The sequence below is a fragment of the Echinops telfairi genome, unplaced genomic scaffold, assembly GCF_000313985.2.
Source record: "Echinops telfairi isolate 266 unplaced genomic scaffold, ASM31398v2 ScPeMD7_2291;HRSCAF=2852, whole genome shotgun sequence".
NCBI lineage: Eukaryota > Metazoa > Chordata > Mammalia > Afrosoricida > Tenrecidae > Echinops > Echinops telfairi.
The window spans coordinates 1,105,910-1,128,559 of NW_022106189.1; the positions used below are offsets into that span (position 1 = coordinate 1,105,910).

At 44.9% G+C, this 22,650-nt stretch overlaps 1 protein-coding gene and 1 non-coding gene across 2 annotated transcripts in view; both read right to left on the reverse strand.

Moving 5' to 3' along the window:
- Window positions 1-3,676: 3,676 nt before the first annotated feature.
- Window positions 3,677-22,650, reverse strand: part of WDR88 (WD repeat domain 88) — a 54,751-nt gene continuing 35,777 nt past the window's right edge. Inside the window, exons 8-11 of the mRNA XM_004704911.2 lie at window positions 20,161-20,243; window positions 13,193-13,261; window positions 5,812-5,904; window positions 3,677-3,922 (exon numbers count right to left, since the gene is read on the reverse strand). Coding sequence (XP_004704968.1) covers window positions 3,749-3,922; window positions 5,812-5,904; window positions 13,193-13,261; window positions 20,161-20,243 — 419 coding nt within the window. The 3' untranslated portion in view covers window positions 3,677-3,748. The remainder of the gene's footprint in view (window positions 3,923-5,811; window positions 5,905-13,192; window positions 13,262-20,160; window positions 20,244-22,650) is intronic.
- On the reverse strand, window positions 9,522-9,682 carry LOC115870776. Its single transcript, XR_004046907.1, has one exon. It is a non-coding gene; the product is annotated as a U1 spliceosomal RNA (small nuclear RNA).

The window sequence follows — 22,650 nt, forward strand, 5'->3', positions numbered from 1 at the left end:
TTGTTTATCTTCCAGCATGTGGGACCCAGATTCTGTGTAATTTGACAGCTTGGCACCATCAGCTTTCTTCACCGCATTTGCTTATGTACCCGCTTTGTCTTCAGCATTCGTGTTGGTGTGCTTCTTCCTTGTGGGTTTTGTTGTTTCTTAGCTAGATGGCCATCTGTTTGCTTCAAGCCTGTAAGACCCCAGATGCTGTATCATATGATAGCCGGGCACCATCTTCTTTCTTCCCCACTTTTGCTAATGCACCCCCTATGTCCTCAGCGATTGAGTAGGGGTAGGCTGGTGTGCTTCTTCCTTGTGGGTTTTGTTGTCTCTCAGCTAGATGGTGCTTGTTTATCTTCAGGTCTTTAAGGCTTCAGGTGCTATATCTTTTGGTAGCTGAGCACAATCAGCTTTCTTCACCACACTTGCTTGTGTAGCCATTGAAGCCCCCTGGACCAGTGGAGAGAGTGGCGATGGCGGGAGGGTGGAGGGAAGGAGAGGGAGAAAGGGGGAACATGTGGCCTCCTCCCTGGGGGATGCACAGCGGAGAAGTGGGTGAGGGAGAAGTGGGATGGGGTAAGATATGATAAAATAATAATAAATTATAAATTATCAGGGGTTCGGTGGGAGCGGGGAGGGAGGGAGAAAATGAGATGACACCAGTGGCTCAAGTGGAAAGTGGGTATCGTAAGAATGATGAAGTCAACATATGTAACTAAAGTGCTAGACACAGATGACGTATGTACAGATTGTGATGAGTTGTATGAGCCCCTAATAAAATGGTTTTTTTTAAAAAGGCCCCCACTAAAATTTAAAAAAACAAAAAACGGTCATAAACACCACCTGAAGGGCTGGTTAAAACACAGATTTCAGTCACATCCCACTGTGATAGGTAGGTTTATTGCACCAACCTGGCCAATAGGAACATATGGGATTAATCAGGTCATAGTTTGATTGGAGGAGAAAGAGATAAATGGCTTGGTAAGGACTGCCCCTCTCTTTCTTGCTCTCTGGTGAGTGGACTGGCATGTGGCTCCCTTAGTTAGTTCTCTGCCTGAATTTGTGAACTACACTACCAGGCCAGCCTGTGGATCTTGTTAGCTCGTGAGGCTCCTTCCAGACCTGGTTTACCACGTTGCTGGTGTGCTGAGCTTGAGGCTGGTGGATCCTGTCGCCTTGCGTTGCTTGAGTTCAATATCCCATCTGGGACTGGTGACCCGCCCGCTGTTCGCTGCCTGTGGGTAGACTGTGCCTGCATTGCCTGCTTCCTTGACCTTGGACCTGGCAGTCCTTGAATTGAAGGACTTCCAGTATATTTATAATTTATTATTACGAAATTTATAATTTATTTTTCACGAAGTGAGTTGAACTGAGCCCTCTGTACTGCTGTGTGGACTAATTAGCTGTTATATTCCTTCGTGCTGTATATGTATATAATATATATGTATATTATATATATTATATATAGAGAGAGAACAATAGATAGATAGATAGATCTAGAGAAACAAAACCAGAACACTTAGGAATATATATATATCACTTAGGAATATATATATAAAAGCAACAGAGTTTGGGGGTAAGTTGTTATGTATTGATATATATATATATATTCCTAAGTGTTCTGGTTTTGTTTCTCTAGAGAACCCTGCCTAACACACCCACTCTGAGACTTTGATTCAGTCGGTCTGGGGTAAGGTCTGAGAATTTTCATTTCTAATAAGTTCACAAGTGATGCTTATGCTCCAGGGACCACACTTTCAGAAGCTGTGCTTTAGCCACCCCCTTTGGAGGTACCGTCCACTTCCTGACAGGAGCTTCATAAATACTTAATAGTAGTGTACTATTAGTAGTCGTTGCAGTCCGATAGACATCTGCAGAGTGGGGGAAATGGTCCAGGAACCCTCACATTGTCCAATGGAGTGACCACTGGGCCAATTGGAAGGCTTATTGGGAGGTTGGAGTTTGAATTTAATTGGATGTTGATTAATAAAAATAATTATCTCTGAGATAAGTAAGTTGGCACTGTCAGCATTCTACCTGGATCTCTTTAGCCAGACTGATAAGTTTATGTATGATGTACCATTTCTATCTTCACCCTGGCAAGGGACAGTTTGCTAATTATCCTGACAGTGCATGACTTAAGCCCCATGTACACCTGGCTCCTGCAGCCTCCACTCAGTCTCCTCCAGGTGCTTGACTCCGCTTGATATCTTGTCTCAAAGCTAAAGTCACATATTTTAGGGTTTTGTTACAGAAGCACCCTACTTTCTGATACTGTTTCTCAGTTATCAATACATAACAACTTACCCCCAAACTCTGTTGCTTTAAAAACACAAAACTCAGTGCGATCAAATAGATTACAGCTATAGAACAGAGTAAAGCTGCCCCTGGGGGTTTCCAAAGCTGGACGTCTTTACGGGAGCAGAAACCCCATCCTTCTGCAGAGTGCCTGATGGCTGCCTTTACGGTGAGGAGCCCAGTGTGCAACCCATTAGGGCAACAGCATTTTTAACACAACCACCCTTTCATTATCTCTTATGTTGCCAGGAGAAACCAGTGTGTGTGTGGGGGGGGGGCATTATGTTTAGTAGGAGGGGCAGCCAAAAGGAGGAAGACCTTCCACAAGGTGAACAACACAGGAGCGCAACAATGAACTCAAACCTAAGAGCTGTCGTGAGACTGGCTCAGACGGGCAGTTTCCTCTGTTGCACCTAGGGTTGCTATGAGTCGGAAGGGGCCTGGGGGCACCTAACAGCAACAACAATGGTCCTATGCGTTGACTGGGTTCAGCTGGGTGATTCTTTGGCTCTATATGGTGTTAACTCAGAAAGTAAGCACCTGGAGGCTTACAATTAGCATCCAGGGTTAGCAGTCAGGGCTGGTGGGAAGCTCAGCGGGAGCCACCATCACGAAGAATGCCCCAATCCTCCTCCATATGTTTCCTCCATTTGGCTCAGGCTCTTACAACCTGGCAGCCACGCTCCAGGAAGCATACAGTGAAGGATTAAACTAAAGATGGACCAAGGGGACTACTAATGACGTTTAATGAAAAGCAAGTGGGCCAGGTCGACTAGTGAAGCAGGCCCTTCATGTTCATTCTCTGAAAGCCTTACTCTTCAAAGCTGAAGGAGTTGGTTCACATTGTGTGATGCGCTGTGGAAGGCTGCAGAGCTTTCTAGAAGTTGAGGGGTGTGGGTTAAGAGCATGAAGCATCCTGTGACAAAAACACCCACCATCTGTCTTTCCCTGACCGGGGTCTACCCCAACCTTCAGCTGGCCTGGGAGTGCAATGCAGAAAGGCACCCACAATGTCTCGCCACTGTCCGGCCTCACCCGCAGTGGAAACATTCATTCTCATATCCGTTCGACAGAAGCCTCCACAGGGGCAGTTGCCGGGCCCCAACGGAGGCTGCCTGAAGGGCAGCTCCAGACTCCAAAAGCAGCGTGGGTCCAGTCTGTGTTCCCAGAATGAGACTGGACAAACACCGGGCCATAATGCAGAGAAATCAGCAAAGTACTTCTGGAATTCACATGCACAGTTTTCCAGAGAAATCTATATTTATTTGGTGTGAAAGCTAGAAAGAAAATGTGTGCTCCCCAAGGGTGCTGGAGGGCTGAGGAGGCAGCAATGTGCTAAGAGCCCAGCCAGATCCTGACCCCCCCACCCCACCCCCACCCCGGGCTCCAGTCTGCTGGGTGGTGGCCCCAGAAAAAGGTCTCTGCCAAGCCCTACAGCCTACATGACAGCGGGCTGGGGTCGTCACTCAATCTTGTTGGCCTGGGAGTTTTCCCTTTCGGAGGAGGAGGAGGATGGTGGTAAAAGGGCCTCTTCTGTCAGGTGCCTCTCATCCATCCGGCAGAACACACATTTGGTGAATATTTCCAGAGAAGAGTCGCTTTCGAAGATGGAGAAAGGCCTGTCACATCCTTCACACTGCCGTGGCACATTTAAAAGAGCAGAAAGGCAGTGCTGCTCAGAGGGGACCAGGGCACGCAATTCTCATTCCCCCTCTTAACCCAGCCGTCTTGAGTAAAGACACGAGCTGCCTCCCCCATGTGGTAGTGTCTTTAAGCTCACAAGCAGAGAGGATGGCCACATCGTCCCCTCCCTCCCTTTCCTCTTAAAAGCTTTGCAGGCACCGCCAAGGATTGGCTGAACAGTTGCTTGTCCCCTGCCATGGGAGTGTGGGTACCCAACCCCATCAACTGCTGAATACAACTGGAGGGATGATGGGCACTCCTGACTCCCTGACATCCTGGGGACACCCAGCCTCTACAGAACTGTAAGAAGAAAGCCAACAGCAGGGGTGGTAATTGGCTGCAGGTGCCAAAGATCATCCTTTGCACCGTCCCTGAGAACAGTTAGCCTGCCTCTTGTCCAAACACAGAGAACTTGAACACAAATGGCCTGGTTCGTTCATCCCATCTGCATCTCAAAAGCCAGTGAGCCGCCCCACAGGACAGGGACTCTCCAGCCATGGGTAGAGGTCCCTCAGGGGTTCCCACCACAGCACAGTCCCCTCAGACAAGCCTGCAAGGTGGCGCATCCTGCCCTGGCTTTGCCGCCCTTCCCTAAATTGGGGCATGCTAACCTTGCTCCTGAGCTGGTGCCCTCTGCTTCTCCCCTGGAGAGGCCATGTGGTCCCCCTGGGGGTGCCTGGGGGAGCCAGGCAAAACCCACAGGGCCAGGGTTTCTCATGGGGGTTCAGGGCAAGATGCTTTGGGTATCTTCGTGACCGTTTCAGGGGGGGTGTCTTTCTTGTACCTACCTTCTTCAGTGCAGCTCCCCTGGCCCACACCCAGATAAATGGGGTGACAGAGGAGGCTCTGGGCAGCCCGGCCCTCAGTGGCTGGGAAGGGCTGGAGAAGGCACTGCTCATTAGCTAGTCAGCTGCCAGAGTCTGAGGACCAACATGACCACCAGCCCTGAGGACAGCTGGCCACCACTGTGAGGTCCCTGTGGTTTCCGCCCCACACATCCCTTGCCCCACAGCACTGGGCAAAACGATCCTTGCTGGCTCTCAGCTGGACCTTCTGAGAGAAAGACAAGCCTCTGGTCCCATGATTCCAAGGGAAGGGGGGTAGGTCAGGAGGGCCCAGCATGGGTGCCCTATCCCTTTTGAGGTAGTAGCCAGGCATCTTCAGATAAGTCCCAGCCAGGGCTGACACCTCCTGCCCAGCAGAGAGATGTCCCAGCAGCCACTGTGGTCAGCCCTACGTTGGCCTGGGTGAAGCAGTTGTGCCCACTGCTACCAAACTCTGAGCTCCTTCTCTGAGCACTGGGGCCCTGATGACCCTGCCAGGAAGGCTGCTGCAGACGCGTAGGAGGGCGGTCCTTGCCCTGGCTGTTTGCCCAGCTGGTCCTCCACGCCCAAGACTCACTCTGGCCCCACCTCCTCGCATGCCCCCTGCTTCACACACTCCACCACTCTGGCCAGTGTGTAGCATTCTGGGCTTGCTCCTGGCACGGGTTTCTGCACTGCTGTCCCCTCTGCTGGGAAGTCCTGTCCCTAGAGACCCGTGCTGCTCACCCCCTCGCCTCCTCCAAGTCTGGAACAAATGATACCGACACCAGCCACCCTTTACAGTGTTGCTGCTCTTGGCTCTCATTTCTGGGTCCTGTTTTCTTATTCACCAGCTGGCTTATCACCATGTGGCTTGCTATCTGTTTTTCTTGGTTTGTGATTTGGCATTTGTCTTCCCCTTTAGACAATGGGGGTGATTTAGTCCACTGGTTCATGGTTGGGTCCCCAGAGGCTGAATGAATGTGAAGAGTGAATTAGTGAAGGCCTCCATTATGCTTCACCTGACCCCAATACCAACCTGTGTCACCTTTAAGCCTTTGGCCTTTTTGTAATTGATTACCAAAGGAATTTGGTCAATCTCTTCAATATTCCATAGTCTCATGGTTTGATCCTAAAACAAGTCAATAACAAATCAACAGTCACAAAATGGGTTCATTAGGCTTTGAGGAACCTGGGAGAGGCATTACCGGTGACATGGAGGAGCCATGTCACAGTGGCCAAATGACCAGCTGAGCTCTAGCACTGAAAGGTCATGTCCTGCAAACCCTTCCCAGGATGCAAACAGTGTCGTTCTCAGAGGTCAGTGTGGAAAGTTGCAGGGAGCAAAGGACAAAACCTATATAAGGTTTCCAAAAAGGATGAACTGAAAGTAACACCGTTGACTTTCAGAGGGGGAGGCATGGCTCATCCATCTCCTGCAGCTCTATCATGATCCGGTCCAACCCTGCCATCACGGATGTTGCCAACTGGGCGTCACCATTCACAGTAATGGGCCATCAGTTGTTACAGAGAGAGGTGCAACTCATTGTTCAATGAAGTGTTCTGTAGCCATAAGCATCAACAGTCTGTTTTCTATTTTGCCTGTGGATCAACTATTGGACTTCACAGCATGATCCCCAAACCAAACTCGCTGCTGTGTGGTCCATGTGGATTCATAGCAACCTTATAGGACAGAGTAGAACTGCCCCTTTGGGTTTGAGACTGTAACTCTTTATATAGGAGCAGAAAGCCCCATCTTTCTCCCAAACAGCGATGAGTGGTTTCAAAATCCTGCCCCTATGGTTAGCAACCCGGTGTAAAACCACTACACCATGAGGGCTCCTTTTGTGCAGCATGATAATGCTCATCTAATTTTTCAACATTGTGGATACTATTTTTGAAAAGTTCAGATAATCAAAGTGAGATCAGTTATAAGACCAAGGCCAGCATGACCCATACATCATCGAAAAAAGAGGCTAACCCACTGTAAATCTGTATGTAGGTAATATGATCTTGTGGGTAGAAAATCTTAAGGAATCCACTAAAAAAAGGAAAAGCAAAATGACGAGAATCAATCAACAAGTCCAGCAAGGTTGCAGGATACAAAATCCATACCTAAAGCTGTTGCACAAGACCTGGTTAAAGTGTGCAAGAACAAAGGTGTCCCTTTGAGGACTAAGGTGCGCCTGCTCTAAGCCACAGTGTTTTCAATCACCTCACATGCATGTGGAAGTTGGACATTGAATAAGGAAGACTAGAGAAGAATTGCTTTATTTTAATTATGGTGCTGGCAAGGGATGTTTAAAGTACTGTGGACTGCCAAAAGGACAAACACATCTGTCTAGGAACAAGTATAACTGTAGTGCTCCTGAGAAGTCAGGATGGCAAGACTGTTTTATGTGCTTCTGGACATGGTGATGCACTTCCAAACTCAGCCACTGAAAATACTATGAGCCGCAATTCTTGGACAAACAGCGTTCACATGAGTCAGAATCAACGCCATGGCAGCTGGTGTTACGGTGGGGACAGGAGCGCAAAAGCACATCTGAAGCTGGCATTTCACACATCATGGGTGCAATAGGCAAGGACTTCTAAACCAGGCAAACGTGTTTTCAGCTCCCCCAAATACCAATGTGCAAAGAAAATGAAATAGAAGGCATCCAATTTTGAAAAGAAGTAAAACGATGTAGATCACATGATCTAATATGTAGACAATCTTAAAGAATCCACTAGAAAACTATCAGGACCACTGGAGATCCCCTTGCAGACGGATTTCGGGGAGGAGATGAGCCAGTCAGGGTGTGATGTAACAATGATGAAAAATACAGCTTCCCTCTAGTTCCTAAATGTTTCCTCCCCGCTCCCACTACCATGACTCGAATTCGACCTTGCAAGTCTGGCTAGACCAGAGGGTGTACACTGGTACAGATAGGAACTGAAAATCCAGGGAATCCAGGGCGGATGAGCCCTACAGGACCGGTGTGAGTGGCGAAACAGGGAGGGTCGAGGGAGAGTGGGTAGGAAAGAGGGAACCGATTACAAGGAACTATATGTGACCTCCTCCCTGGGGGACGGACAACTGAAAAGTGGGCGAAGGGAGACGTCAGGGCAAGATATGACAAAATAACAATTTATAAACTATCAAGGGCTCATGAGGAAGGGGGGAGCGGGGAGGGAGGGGAAAATGAGGACCTAATGCCGGAGGTTTAAGTGGAGAGGAAATGTTTTGAGAATGATGAGGGCAATGAATGTACAAATGCGCTTTACACAATTGATGTGTGTATGGATTGTGATAAGAGTTGTATGAGCCCCTAATAAAATGATTAAATAAATAAAGAAAAGAAAAGAAAAAACAACTATCAGGACCAATAAAATTCAGTAAGATTACAACATACAAAATCAATATGTAAAAATCAATTGTATTTCTAGCACTTGCAATGAACAATCCAGAAATAAAATTAAGGACACCATGGAAGACAGTAGAGTAGGTTGCTCCAGGATTCAAGCCCTCCACTGAACAGCTATTGACCTGACAAGAACTATCTAAATCAACCTTTTTGAAACTCTGGAATCTAATTAACCACTTTCAGGATCCAGGAAACAGCTCCGTGAAGAAGATGGTTGAGTGCATGCATAGTTCAAGTTTTGCTTAAGGCTACCATCCTCCATGGCGTGGCAGACAGTCATGAGGATGCCATTCTCGGTTCCTGCTGTGGGTTGCTGATGCCAAAGTGGGCAAGCAGGATTTTGGCCTCCAGAAAATCAGGGTTATGTGTTGGATTGCTGCTTCTGATGACTGGGAGGCCAGCACAGTGTTTCAAACTGTGTCCCAGCTCCCAAGGAACGAAGGGACTCCCAGGATGTTCTCTGTTGCGGGCATTAAGAGAGGTGGCACATTTTTCTTTCTTTCCTTCCTTGCACCCATCCTCCCTTCCCTCTTCTGTCCTTCCTTCTCCTCTCTCTTTGTTTCTATTATTCCCTCTTTAGGAGCCAGATATTTAAGATCGCTGGCTGGCTGCAGATGTAATGAAACAAATTTCAGTGACCACCCACAACAAGGAATACATAATTTGCAAAATTCATTTGGAAAAGTTGCACACATAGCCCGAGTACTAAATAAAAACAAACACTGAAGAATGGGAGAATTCAATTTCTGTAATTGCCACAACAGAATACAGGATTTTCTGTCCTAAACAACAGGGAAAAAACCACAAAACAGAAAAAAAAATGTATAGCCCAGTGGTTCTCAACCTGTGGGTCGTGACCCCTTTGGGGGATCAAACGATCCTTTCACAGGGGTTGCCTGATTTATAACAGTAGCAAAATTACAGTTATGAAGTAGCAAAGAAAATAATTTATGGTTGGGGGTCCCCACAACATGAGGAACTGTGTTAAAGGGTCGCAGCATTAGGAAGGTTGAGAACCACTGGTCTATTCACAGGATAAAAAGAATTTGGTAGGAACCACTCCTGTAGAAGTTCCGGCTTTGGAATTAACCAAAGATGTCCAATCAACTGTTTAAAATACGTTCAATGAGAGATAGCAATGTTGCTGGTTTCAAAATCAGGAGGGGACCACACGTTCCTTGGGAATGGTCTGTAGAAAAGGAGTAGTGTAGAAACAAGGAAGAGCAAGGGAAAGATTACCTCTTGGAGCTTCCAGAAAAGAGTTTAACCTAGGAGAGCATGTCAGACTTCTACCCTAGAGTGCTGTAAGACGGTGAATTTGAGCTTTCTAAGTTACACTTAATTAAAAACAATTTTTTAGTCCCCCATTACCACAAATTATCCTATTGAGTTTCCCACATTTGGGGAAATCGCAGGGGTCAGCATATCCGGGGTGCAATGGATAAACCTTGCCCTGAGAAAATCACCTTCATGGTCATGGTATCTCCCCTGCCAGATAAGTATTAAAATTTTGACTTCATAGAAATTTAAGAAGATATATTCACTAGGCAAATACCTGAAAAATGACTATTATCTTAGAAAAGGTCCTTAGAAAAGATGTTAAAATGTTGATAAGTCATATACCTACTTCTCAATTATCAACTACCTCATGAGCTGACATTTACAACAGTAATGCTGCTAGGCTGCACAGTAACAATGTACCTCTGGCAACAATGAACACTAAGGCACAAAGCAGGGACCACGCTGGCTGTGAGGAGAGGGAGTGTTTTAAGGTGTGGGCAGGATATAGACTTGAAGACAGAAGATGTTTGTTTATGTATATATATTTGCTGCAAATATATCCATGGATGTCGTGGATCATACAAGGGGCAAAGTTATGCGAACTTATTAAATTTAACCAAACACCTTGATGCCCTGAGTCACTGGACCTGGGGGTAGATCACGACAACAGTCTCTGGGGGAGCCATTGGCCTAACAGTTCACAAAGACAGTGTTCTACATTCTACATGTTTTGGTGACTAGCTTCAGAGGTTGTAAAAGCTCACATACTCCCTCCCCCTCCAGAATAAAGAGTAGTGATGAAAATCAAAAGACACATGGAAATAATTAGTCCTCAAACTACGGCCCGCGGGCCACATGCGGCCCACCGAGGATATTTATTCAGGCTGCCGGGTGTTTTTGCCCTGTTTTGTTTTTTACTTTTAAATAAGATATGTGCAGTGTGCATAGGGATTTGTTCATAGTTTTTTTTTTCACTATAGTCCGGCCCTCCAATGGGTCTGAGGGACAGTGAACTGGCCCCCTGTTTAAACAGTTTGAGGACCCCTGGTCCAATGGCCTAATGGGTCATACAGAAACCCATCAACACAACCCTGAGACCAAAAGAACTAGATGGTGCCCAGTCACCACTACCAACTGTTCTGAAAAGGATCACTTTACAAAGTCCCGGATAGAGTGGGAGAAAATGCAGACCAGAAGTCAAAATCATGAAAAAGACCAGGCTGACTAGCCAGAAAGGGACTGGGCCTTCACCTTCCCCTCCACATTAGAATAATCAACCAATGAAGACCAAAGGAGCAGCATTTCCCTAAGAACAAAGTTCTGGAGGCTGGGAAAGGAGGAGGAACGGAAACAGCAAACCCTGGGAGAAATCGTGGTACATTGAAGGGATTGCAGGGGATGAGCTGAATCAGAATGTATGAATTATTGAATATAAAAGTGCGATCTGCTCTGTAAACTTTCACCTTACTCCCAAGAAAAAAGTTGCAGAACAAGAAGAATGACCTCTAGTTTAGAAATATATTGAAGATGAAAGTGGAAAAAGGATTATAATTAAAAAGAAATTCACATATCGTTTCATGAGCTTTGAAAAGGCCTTAAAAAGGACAAACTGACCAAATATGAGTGGTCCCAAGTTTTGTGTCGGTTGTAATGAAAATTTTTAAAGCAAAAATCATAGTGACTTAATTTTGGAAACAAGACTACTTTCTAAAAAAAAAAAAGCATAAGAAATCATGAGAAAAGGGAAGCGAAGTTAAACAGAACTTTTTCAGTTTCTTTACTGAAACGTTAACTTAATTAGAATTCAACTTTAACTTCACAAGTTGAAATTACCATTTAAAACCATTTTCCCTGAGAATGGAATTTAAGTTACGATGATAACCAACGTGTTTCAGAGTGTTAAAATGATGGCTGTTTTAAGCACATGTAGCCCCTATGACTTATTTACAGTGCTAAAGGAGCTATTTGACAAGCAGCTGGTCTGGCAAGACGGATTTGTAGATTAAACGTGGATGGACATTTTTGGAGAGCTGGGAAGGAATTCTTACTTATATAAAAACCTGTTGTTGCGAGTCAGTAAAATCCTAAGTAAACTTTGCCCAAATATTGCTATTGAGAGGGCATTAAATTTGATGTCATCCCATAATCAGTGTAGTCTGGAACTGGAAAGGCCAGAGCTTTGGACTAAAGTGAATTTTGCATCTGACTGTACTCACTGTGGCCACTACATAAAGACTGATGGCCTAAAGCCTTCCAATGCAGAGACGCACCACTGGGCAAGGAAGTACCATGCTGTGAGGAGACCTGGTGGCACTTTCCAAAGTGCCGCACAGCTAACCACAGACAGGTGGCTCACCTGCGCCCTGGGAAAGAGGTGAGGCTTTCTGCTCCTGTCTGTAGGGCTGCTATGAGTCAGAATTGGCAGCAGTGGGCTTTTGAATTGTATTATAGGCAGAAGGAAATTGGTTCATGTTGGTGTTTTAATGAACTATAAGTAAATTATGTTTTATTGCACATTGGGCCGCTAACCAAAAGGTCAGCATTTCGAAACCACCAGCCACTCCAAGGGAGAAAGATAAGGCTTTCTACACCCATAAATAGTTACACTCTTTACAAGGAAGCAGTTTTACCCTATACAGTCCTTTACAGTCACTGGGAGTCAGAATTGACTCACTGGCAGTGAGTTTGTTTTTGTCTTTTTGGTTATTGTACACATGTTCTCATTAAAATTCATGCATTTTATGTATCTTTAAAAGTACAATAAATTCTAAAAAATGAAATAGCCAATAAAATGTTCAAGTAAAAGTAAGTTGCTATAACAGAGGACAAAAATAAACATTATAAAATGTTATGATATTTAATTTTTAATATATTTCTCACTTATTTCACTAATCCTGATATTTACTGCTAATCATTACTATTTGTAAACTGTTAGCTGGCTGTTGATGTTTTGTTTCAATAACAGCATTGATGCAACAGAGAAGTAGAAAACACACAATAATATCTAATTTCAAATAAACACCTATTTTTCATGGTTTTATGTTAACGTAACAACACATAAGCATAGAATTAGTTTTTGGTTGGTATTGTTTTTTGTTTTGCTTAGTAAAGTTGTGTTCCATGTTGGCATTCTAAAAAGTTGGTCATGCTATACAGAGACTTGTCCACAGTCTTACATACCTATGTCCACAGTCTTACATACCTAGAAAGTGCAAATCTTGAGAAAGCTCAAGTAAAGGTGGAGAATGTTGGACTCCCTGTCCCAGGTGCTCATACTTGGAGCACAGCCATTATGTGCCATTGAGATAGGAATCCCAAGATGCCGTAATAGGGGAGATGTACCACCCCCACTCCCTCCCACCCACGCCACCCCACTCCCACCCCCACCCCCCACCCCTGAACCTTGGCATGGCCTCTGCTTTGTCCTTGAATTGATACCCTCCTTTCAAGGCCCTTTCTGTGTTTCACCAGTCTGGATAGGCCCTTGCTCCCACCAAACTCAAATATCAATGGTGCCAACATAGAAATCTCTGGCAGCTCCTCGTATAAGACAATGGAAGGACTTGCTCCTTGCTCTCTCAGGCAACTCCCTGAAAGGAGGTGACCTAGTCGGGTGAGAACCTCAGATTGAGGCTGCCCAGGAATTTTACTTGGCAATAACATATCTATTATCACTAGTTCTGAAAAAAGACAACAGATATCTTAAGTCCTTCAGAGGCTGACCACTTTTACCTTCGAAGCAGACAGGATCCATTTCTTGTTGTTGCTAATGGCAACATCCATCACCCAATCATTATGGCCCTGATGGAAAAATAAAATTTTAACAATGAATTAGAAAGGATGCTTTTATAATTACAACAAAAGTAAAACACAACAAAAGCCAGGAACCCATGTTGCTTACATTTAAGCAAAAGGAATTAATTGTACTACCTGTTTCCATCAACAATATTTAAGGTGGAATACAAAATAAAAGGGCTTGTGATTCATGTGTATGTCATGGCAATGTGTGGTAGTCACCTAATGTGTTGTCAATTTAAGGATTAAGAATGTAGAGGGTGGAGTCTAGACTGTCAATCTGGAGATAGCCAATGGGACTTCTGTGTGGACATGGCCTTCTCCTGAGAATTCTGGGAAATATGGTACTTCCTCCTTGGAGGTGGAAGACACCTCTCTCTCTCTCTGCTACTCCCTGGGAGACATTGCAGAAGACAAGCCACATAGATGCAACCAGACCTCTGAAGCTGGAGAAGCCACAGAGAGACCCCTGCCAGCGCTGAGATGCTTACAACGTGACTGGATGCTTCTACCCACTGGCTTGTGATCGTCCTGCATTTGGCTTCATTGCATGTGTTTCGTGAGTCTGAAGAGGACTTTGTAGATTGCTATCAGACATATGGGCTAATATAGGACTTATGGACTTGATCTGGACTGGACTGGGATGCTTTCTCCATGTTCAATTGCTCTTGTATATAAACCTCTCCCTTATATACATATGCATGTTTATGAATTTGTTTCTCTAGTCTACCCAGACTAACACACATGTGTGTGGAGTTTTCATTTGTTTGTTTTTAATGGTACTGAGATGTGCCCGCTGCCATTGGGTCAACTCACAATGACCCTCTCCGGAGTTTCCTGAGCTGAAAATATACAGGAGCAGACAGACTCATCTTTCTCCCATCTTTCAAACCCTAGTGGGTTTGAACTAGCTGCCTTCTGGTTAGCAGCCAGTGGGTACCAGAGAGCACCACCAGGACTTCCTTATTCTGAAGTATTCATCAGAATGATAAAAAGAAGAGAGGCCTCCGGCAAGATGGTGAACCAAGTCAACACGCTACACAGATCACAACAAAGACATGAGAGACCTACTGAAATACATACAGATAACAATCCTAGAACCCCGAGATTCAGAGGAAAAGATAGAGGAGATTGTTAAATACCAACTAGGAGAAGAAGCTGAACAGAGGGGGTCAGAGAGGAGAGAGCCAGACAGGTGAATTGTCGGCTAGCCTGATGATTCATGGCCATTGTGATCTTCGGCAAGCTGCATTCCATCCACACAGTGGTGGCCATACTGACATGCTGGTGGCCAGTGATGAGAGGTAGGTTTCTTCCTTGTTGCCCACATCCAACTGGTGACCAGAAGCATGACTACTTCCTACCGTCATCCACCCAGAAATTGGTCACACACACACACACACACACACGTGCGCGCACGCGCGCGCACGCGCGCGCGCACACGTCCTGAGGCAGGAATTGTGCGCTCATGGAAATGTGTGCTCTCTCTCAAAGGCCAGCAGAACCCTCAGTGACCCGTCTCTAGCTACCCACAATGGGAAGAAACCCCATCTGTAACCAGCTGTCCTGGCCCCAGCTACTCTCCGGGCCCCAAAGAATTCCTTCTAGGAAACAAGTCCTGACCTCAGCCACCTTCTAAGCCAGCGCAAACTACTTTCAAATTAGGTGCTCTGACCCCAGATAACACAGAGGTTAACAAGAACTCCCTCTGTGACCAGTGTGCCACCCCCTCTGACCCTACCCTGTGAGCTCTGTAACTAGCAGATGCTGCTGCCCAATACTGGTGTTTTACTCCTCACACCCACACCCACACACGACAGTATTCTCAATTGAAAGAAACTGAAAACACTTGCCCTACAAATTAGAATCAGACAAGTATATCCTTTATCACCATTTCTATTTAATATAGTGCTGGAAAATTTTAGCCACCACTATCAGACAAGAAAGGGAAATTAAAGACATCCAAAATAGCAAAGACCTAAAACTATATCCACAGATGATGCCAAAAACTTGGAAAGAAAATTACTGGAACTAGTTGGAAGATTCAGCAAAATGACAGAGTACAAAATCAGCATACAAAAATCAGTGGGCCCCATATAATTTACAATAAAAACTGTTAAATAAAAAGTACTAATTAATTTAGTATGATTATTGCATGTCATATTGTTGTAGTTAAAGTTTCATGTCAACTTGATAAAAGAATGAAGGGGTGGAGTTTAGCCTGTCAATCAGGTCACAGCCAATGATACCTCCCTGTGGGTGTGGCCTAATCATGATTCTGGGAACTTCCTCTCTTTTTTTCCTGGGAGGAGGGCCATACTCTCTCTCTGCTTCACCTTACTGCTGAGGAGACACTCAGGAGCTGGAGGAGCCAGTAGAGATGTTTCCACTGCCACTGGATCCACAAGACTTTTCACCCACCAGCCTGTGATCTTCCTGCATTCCGCATCATTGCATGTGTTGGATGAGTCTGAAGAGGAATTTATGCACTAGCATTGGGCATATGGGCTAATATCAGATCTGGACTGGGCTGGGATGTTTTCTCAATATACAATTGATCTTTGATATAAAGCTCTGTCTTATACATATATGAAAGTCCCTGGATTTGTTTCTCTAGTCAACCCGGTCTAACACACACATATTAGTGCTAATTGTTTTTCAATTTGGTTTTAATCCTTTTTGAAGGAGTCTTAAATACCCCCTTAAGAGATTAAAAGACTCATGCCTTGGGTAAATCAGTTTCACAAGACCTGTAGAGTATTGGAAAACAAGGAGGTTACTTTGAGAACTAAGGTGTGCCTGACCCAAGCCATGCTATTTTCAATCAGCAACCTCAAATGCCTGTGAAAGTTGGACATTGAATAAGTAAGAAGAATCAATGCATTTGTTTGAATTGTGGTGCTGGTGAAGAATATTGAAAGTACCATGGACTGCCAAAAGGAAAAATATCTCTCCGGGAAGAAATAACAGTGAGAGTGCTTCTTAGAGGAAAGGATGATGACACTTCATCTTACATACTTTGGACATGTCAGGAGACACCTGTCCCTAGAGAAAGGACATCAGGCTAGGTAAAATAGAGAGGCAGCAGAAAAGAGAAAGGCCTTCAAAGAGATGGATTGACACAGTGGCTGCAACAATGGTCTCACACATAGCAATAATTGTGAAGATGGTGCAGGACCAGGTAGTGTTTCATTCTGTTGTACGTAGGGTGGCTATGGGTCAGAAGAGACTCGATTGAACTTATCAAACACAACACTTTATAGAGACCCCAGATAAGCAAAGTACTACTAAAGATGAAGCACAGAGTAGGAGACCTCTCACTTCTCCATTTCAAAATCTATGCAGCCACTGCAGTTAGAATGGTCTGTACTAGTACAACGGTAGATGCATAGACCAATGGAATAGAATTGTGAGCTTATAGGTCAAACATCCACCTTCAGAAAGTTGAAACATATTAAATATGGAAGAGATAGTCTCTTATGGTGCTGGAAATATTGGATATCTATTTGTGGAAGAATTAAATGGAACCATAATCTCATATCATACACAAAATGAATACAAGATCAATCAAAGACCTAAAAATAAAACCTAGAACTATAACAAACATGAATTTTAAAAACAAGGACAAACTTGGGGGCCCTAATACATAGCATAAATTCACTATAAAATATCATGAAAAACAGACAAAAACCAGCAACAACAAAACAGACAAACAGCACAGATAAAATAAATTACTGGGGTCTCTCAAAACTTAGATACAGATATGCATCAAATATCTCACAAAATTAGTAAAAGGACAACCCCCACACTGGGGGGTGGGGGTGGAATACCAATAACATATGCAACAGGGGACTACTCTCAAAAATGTATAGAAAAATTCAACATTTCAACAAGAAAAGGACAAATAATCCACAAAGACACTCGGGCAGCCAACAAACCTATGTCTCACGATCACTAGCCACTCAAGAGTCACAAATCAAAACAGCAGCCAGGCCCCACCTCACCCAGGATTAACAGCAAAGTAAAACACAAACAAACATAAGAAATGCTGGTGAGAATGCAGAGCAACTGGAACCCTCATGCACTGCTGGTGGGACTGTAAAATGATGCAACCACTATGGATGCGTCCTCAAAAAGTTAGGAATAGCAATACCATATGACCCAGCATCCCCCTACTTGGTATATATCCTAGAGAAAGAAGAGTCATGGCAAGAATAGATGTGTGCACACCCATGTTCATCATGGCAGTATTCACAATAGCAAAGAGATGGAAACACCTACATGCCCATCAGCGGAAGGATGGATTTAAAAAACAACAACTTTACTATGCACACCACACACACAATGGAATATTATGCAATGCTAGAGTATGATGATGAGCTAGAGGGTAGATACGTGTTTGAATGAGTGAAGGGCTGGCAATATGTAATATGAGGGAGCAGGGAAATAATGGAGGCAGGGGAAGATGCTTGGGGGTTTGCAAGAGTTAAGGCAACAGAGGCAAAGACTGTAATAGACATAATCCTACAATAGTGGGGATTTATGAGTAGATGCTTGGATAGACATGCAGGCTGAACAGGTATGACAGAGAGTAAGAATAGTCCCACAGATTTATATACCAAGGTCAAGTGGCATAACAGTTCAAAGAGACAGTGTTCTAAATCCTATTTTGGTGAGTAGCAATTGGGGTTTTAAAAGCTTGTGAGCTGCCATCTGAGGTACAGCTATTGGTCATTCTCCATCCAGAGGAAAGACAAAAATCAAGACGCATAGAAACAATCCGTCCAATGGACTATGGACCATGCAAGCATCAGTTTCTACACCCTGAGACCAGAAGAACTACATAGTGCCCAGCTACCACTACCAACTACTCTGCAAGGGATTGCATCAAGGTCCTGGATAGAATGGGAGAAACTGAAACAGAACTCAAAATTGTAAAAGAGATTCGGCTTACTGGTCAGATAGAGACTGGTGGCACCCCCAAGGCTATGGCCCTTACCCTCTAGGTACTGAACTGAACTCACCTGCACATTAGAATAATCAACCAATTAAGACCAAGGGAGCAGCATTTACCTAAGAACAAAGTTCTGGAGGTTAGAAAAGGAGGAGGAATGGAATAAGGAAATGCTAGGAGGAAGTGAGATATATGATAGAATCCCAATTGAGGGAACTACAATGGATGAGTTGAATCAGAATGTACCTGAATTGTTGAAGGTAAAACTATAGCCTGCTCTGTAAAACTTCACCTAATTCACAATAAAAAGCTTTTTAAAAATCATTATATTCTCAGATGACCCAGCTCATCTCTCGCAGAGGAGACACTCTTTCTTCTAGAAACAGCACACATATGAATGAGCAAGTCTGAGTTGCAAGTAACTGAGACTCCTCCACTGTGCCACCCCTCACCCCCACCCCACACACATACCCACTGCCACCCAGACAATTCCCACTAAGAGCAATCCAGTACAGCATTTCCAAGGTTATCAATCTTTACGGAAGCAGATAGCCTCACCTTTCTCGATGGAGTGGCTGGTGGGTTTGCACCACTAACCTAGCCCAGAATACCACCAGAGCTCCAGCCACTAAAGCATAAGCAAATTGCCCCCTGCCCTTCAGGTAAAAAGGAGTTTGCAGGAGATACAAGTAACTGCACGTGCTGGTTCCAACACTTCATGACGTCAGGGCTCTGCGTCAGCATCTTTATTGTTCTTTGACTTTTCCCCTCTGGAAAGAGGTGGGAGGTGAGTCGATGTGGTGTGGTAGGAAGAAAAAGAACAAGAAAGCAAAGATGCTCTGATTCAGGAACAGGTAAGATACGAGATTGGAAAGACAAAGAGAAAGAAGAAAAGAGAAATGGGAACAGGAAAACCCGATAGTGGTACAAACTGACTTTTACACACAGGAAGACTTACATTCAGCTTTAAGATGTCTGCTTTGTGGTGATGTAAACCCAAACTCTAGGGAAAGATGCCTCAGACAGCCTGGGCTCCAGGGACCTCAGCTTTGGGGCACTCAAAGGGACCTATTATACATTTGGGCCAAGGATCATAGAGAGACCAAGAGTCCTAGATGGAAGAATTCAGAGTGAGAAATGACAACCATAAGATGGCAAGACCCAGGAGGATACAGAACTCTAGTTGTGGAATAGGGGCCGCTGAATTAGTCAATCCTGCGGAATAGTGAGCTACAAGTTGAGCTACTAACCAAGAGCTCTAAATTCTAATTCACCAGCTGCTCCTTAGGAGAGAGATTCAGCTTTCTAATCTGTAAGCAGTTACCAGCTTGGAAACCCACAGGGGTAGATCTATTCTGTCCTGTAGGGTGGCTGTGAGTTGGGCCTGGTTGGGTTTTGGTGAGCGCCCATCTTCTGGATTCCTGTTATGTTGGGTAACCCACTCCCTTATTGTATAGCCACTTCAGGCTGATTCTCCTCTAACCTATAGCCAAAAGGACCCTGACAATGCCCCATCATTTTGACGGCCCGTAGTTTTCTATTAGGGCATTGTCCTACATAATATCTGCTATTCATGAACGTCCTCCCATCTCTGGGTCTAGGTACTTGGTGTTCTGTTTCCATGAAATGCCCTTCCACGGGACCCTCACTCATCCACTCCCTCCTTGCTACTCAGTTCTCAGCTCAAATGCCACCTTCTCTTTTAAGGCCCTCCCTGTTCACACCCCCTGGAACCTGCCTTTATCTCTACACACTGTGGGTTCCTCTATGTCTCATCATTGTGGATGAATAGTTTGCTGGTTTCTGGTTTGTCCCTCCGCATAAATGCGTTGTCTCCATTAGTGGGGCATCTCAGTCTGCCTCACCACCACTCTATTCCTAGCACCTAGCATGGAATGACTCTGGAGAGCTACTTAGTGCTGTACCCATGCTCCATCTGATCCATTCCTACCTTCAAGTAGAATTTCCGGCAGCCTTCTCCTACATCCCAAATAGCCACAGTCTTGTCATAACCTCCAGACACGAGGAAAGAGGCTGCAACACAAGAAGGGACTTTAGGAGGGGCTGTCTTCCTCAGCCATGTGCTTCCTCCTCTGGTCAAACTGAAATGGACTGAAAATAAGCTGCCAAGGGGCCCCCGTGGCTCAATCTAAGGACAGTGAAGCTCCTTTCTGGTGTGCCTCAATGGCCCCCAACCAGACATGGGAATCTCAACCCAAAAAGCCAAGGAGAGAAGCTGGAGGGGTGTCCCGTAGTGGAGTTGTGAGGCTGGCCCAGACATCATGGCATTTAACGAGGAAAATGTGTTCAAAACGCCCTGGTATTTCTCCAAATTAGCCTTGGTTCTGTATGTACGAGCTGGGGGTCAGCCCTCTCTCTCACTTCCCCAAACACACAAAACAAGCCCCACTCACAGTATGACTTATTGCTCTGGGTGCAAGGAACAGTCATCAGTGTTTTTCTCACTGTTGCTTGATGTCCATGGCAGCTGTCTGTCATTGTTCCTGTTCACATCCATAGCCTTTCATTTAGCAAGAGTTCTCCGAGTTTCCTGGGGAAAACCAACCCTTGCCTGCATTCAGCCCCCGTGCTTTAGAGGAGATGATCCCTAGCTCTCAGGGAATACAAGGCAGCCAGACCTGGAGCCCTTAAACCCCTACTAAAGTGTGATAGGTGTGTGGCCTAAGTGAAGTCAACGGGTGTCTTCCTCAGAAACTGTACTGGTACCATCTGAAGAGGGGCGGGTGGATCCTCAGCCATCTTGGCCTTCTTGAAGAGAGAGCCCAGTATGAGAGGAAAGCTGGGCTGAGAGACAGAAAGAGTTGAGCTCCTGACAGTGTTTGTATGTCTATAACCAACCATGCCTGAAGCCAGACCTACTCCTGGACTCTTCCATCATGCTATTGTTAGGAGTTATTGAATCGCTTCTGATGAATATTGACCCTCTGTACAATAAAATGGAATACTGTCTGGTCCTGCACCATCCTCACAATTGTTCCCTATGGTTGAGCCCACTGTTTCAGCCACTGCATCTGTCTCATGAAGGGTCTTCTTCTTTATTGCTGTCCCTCTGCTTTACCAAGCCTATTGTCCTTCTCCAGGGGTTGGCCTCACCTAATAATGTCCCTCCTAATAGCATGTCCAAAGTACGTAAGTTGAGATTTTGCCATCCTGAATTCTAAGGAAAATCTTGTTGTCCTTCCAAGAAACATTTGTTCCTTCTGGCAGTTCATGATCCATTCAGCATTCTTCGCCAGTGCCGTCTTTAGAGGAGCCCATTCTCTGGTCTTCCTTCTTCATTTCCAGCTTTCCAAAGCAGAGGAGGCAATTGACAACTCAACCCAGGGGTTGAGTCAAGAGCACATTGGTCTTTAAAGTAACATCTTTGTTTTTCAATACTGTAAATAAATATTTTCAGCAGATTTGCTCAAAGCAGCACATCATTTGGTTTCCTGACAGCTCTGTGTATGGAAGGAATTGTGGATCCCAGTAAAATGAAATCCTTGACAATTGCAATCTAGTCTCCATTATAGCATGACGTTGCTTATTGGTCCCGCTGTGAGGATGTGTTGCTACCCTGCTGTTCAGGTGTAATCTATAGTGAAGGCGCTGGTCTTTGCTCTTCATCGTTAGTGCTTTAAGTCCTCATCACTCTGAGCAAGCAAAGCTGTAGCTTACGCATATTTCAGGTGGTTCACGAGTCTTCTAATGCCTTTGCACAGTCAATAAAATACAGATAAACATCTTTCTTGTATTTTCTACTCTCAGCCACAATCTATCTGGCATCAGCATTGATAGCCCATGCTTCACATTGTCTTCTGAACCCAAACTGGGTTTCTGGCAGTTCCCTGATGATGTCCTGCTACAACCATTTTAAATTATCTTCAGCCAAGTTGACTTGCATGTGCTGTTAATGATATTGTCCAATGATTTCCTATGTGTTCTATTTCATTTTTGAATGACTTCCACTTTTCCTAGATTTATACTTCGTACATTCTGATGTGATTACGAAAGTTTGCAACTGTTTCTTCTCATTTTGAGTCCTGCCGTATCTGCAAAGGACGGTCCTGAAAGCTTTACTCTATCGAGGCCATTACTAAGTCGATTCTACTTTGAGAAGGCAGCTCTTCCCCGGCTTTATTTTGAGTGTCTTCCAACATAAGGAACTTATCTTCTGGTACAATACCAGACAACGTTCCACTAACGTGCACAAGATTTACACTGGCCCTTTTTTTTCTTCCGGAACTAGATCAGCAGGTCCTTTTTCCTTGTCTATCTTAGTCCGGAAGCACCACAGAAGCCTGTCCGAATGTCTTTGGGGGGATTTGAGATATTGGTGGCATAGCTTTCAGCATCACAGCAACATGCAAGCCACCACAGTGCAACAGATTGACAAGCAAGCAGCATTACCAGCACTAATAAATTCATCTTGTTGCTTAAG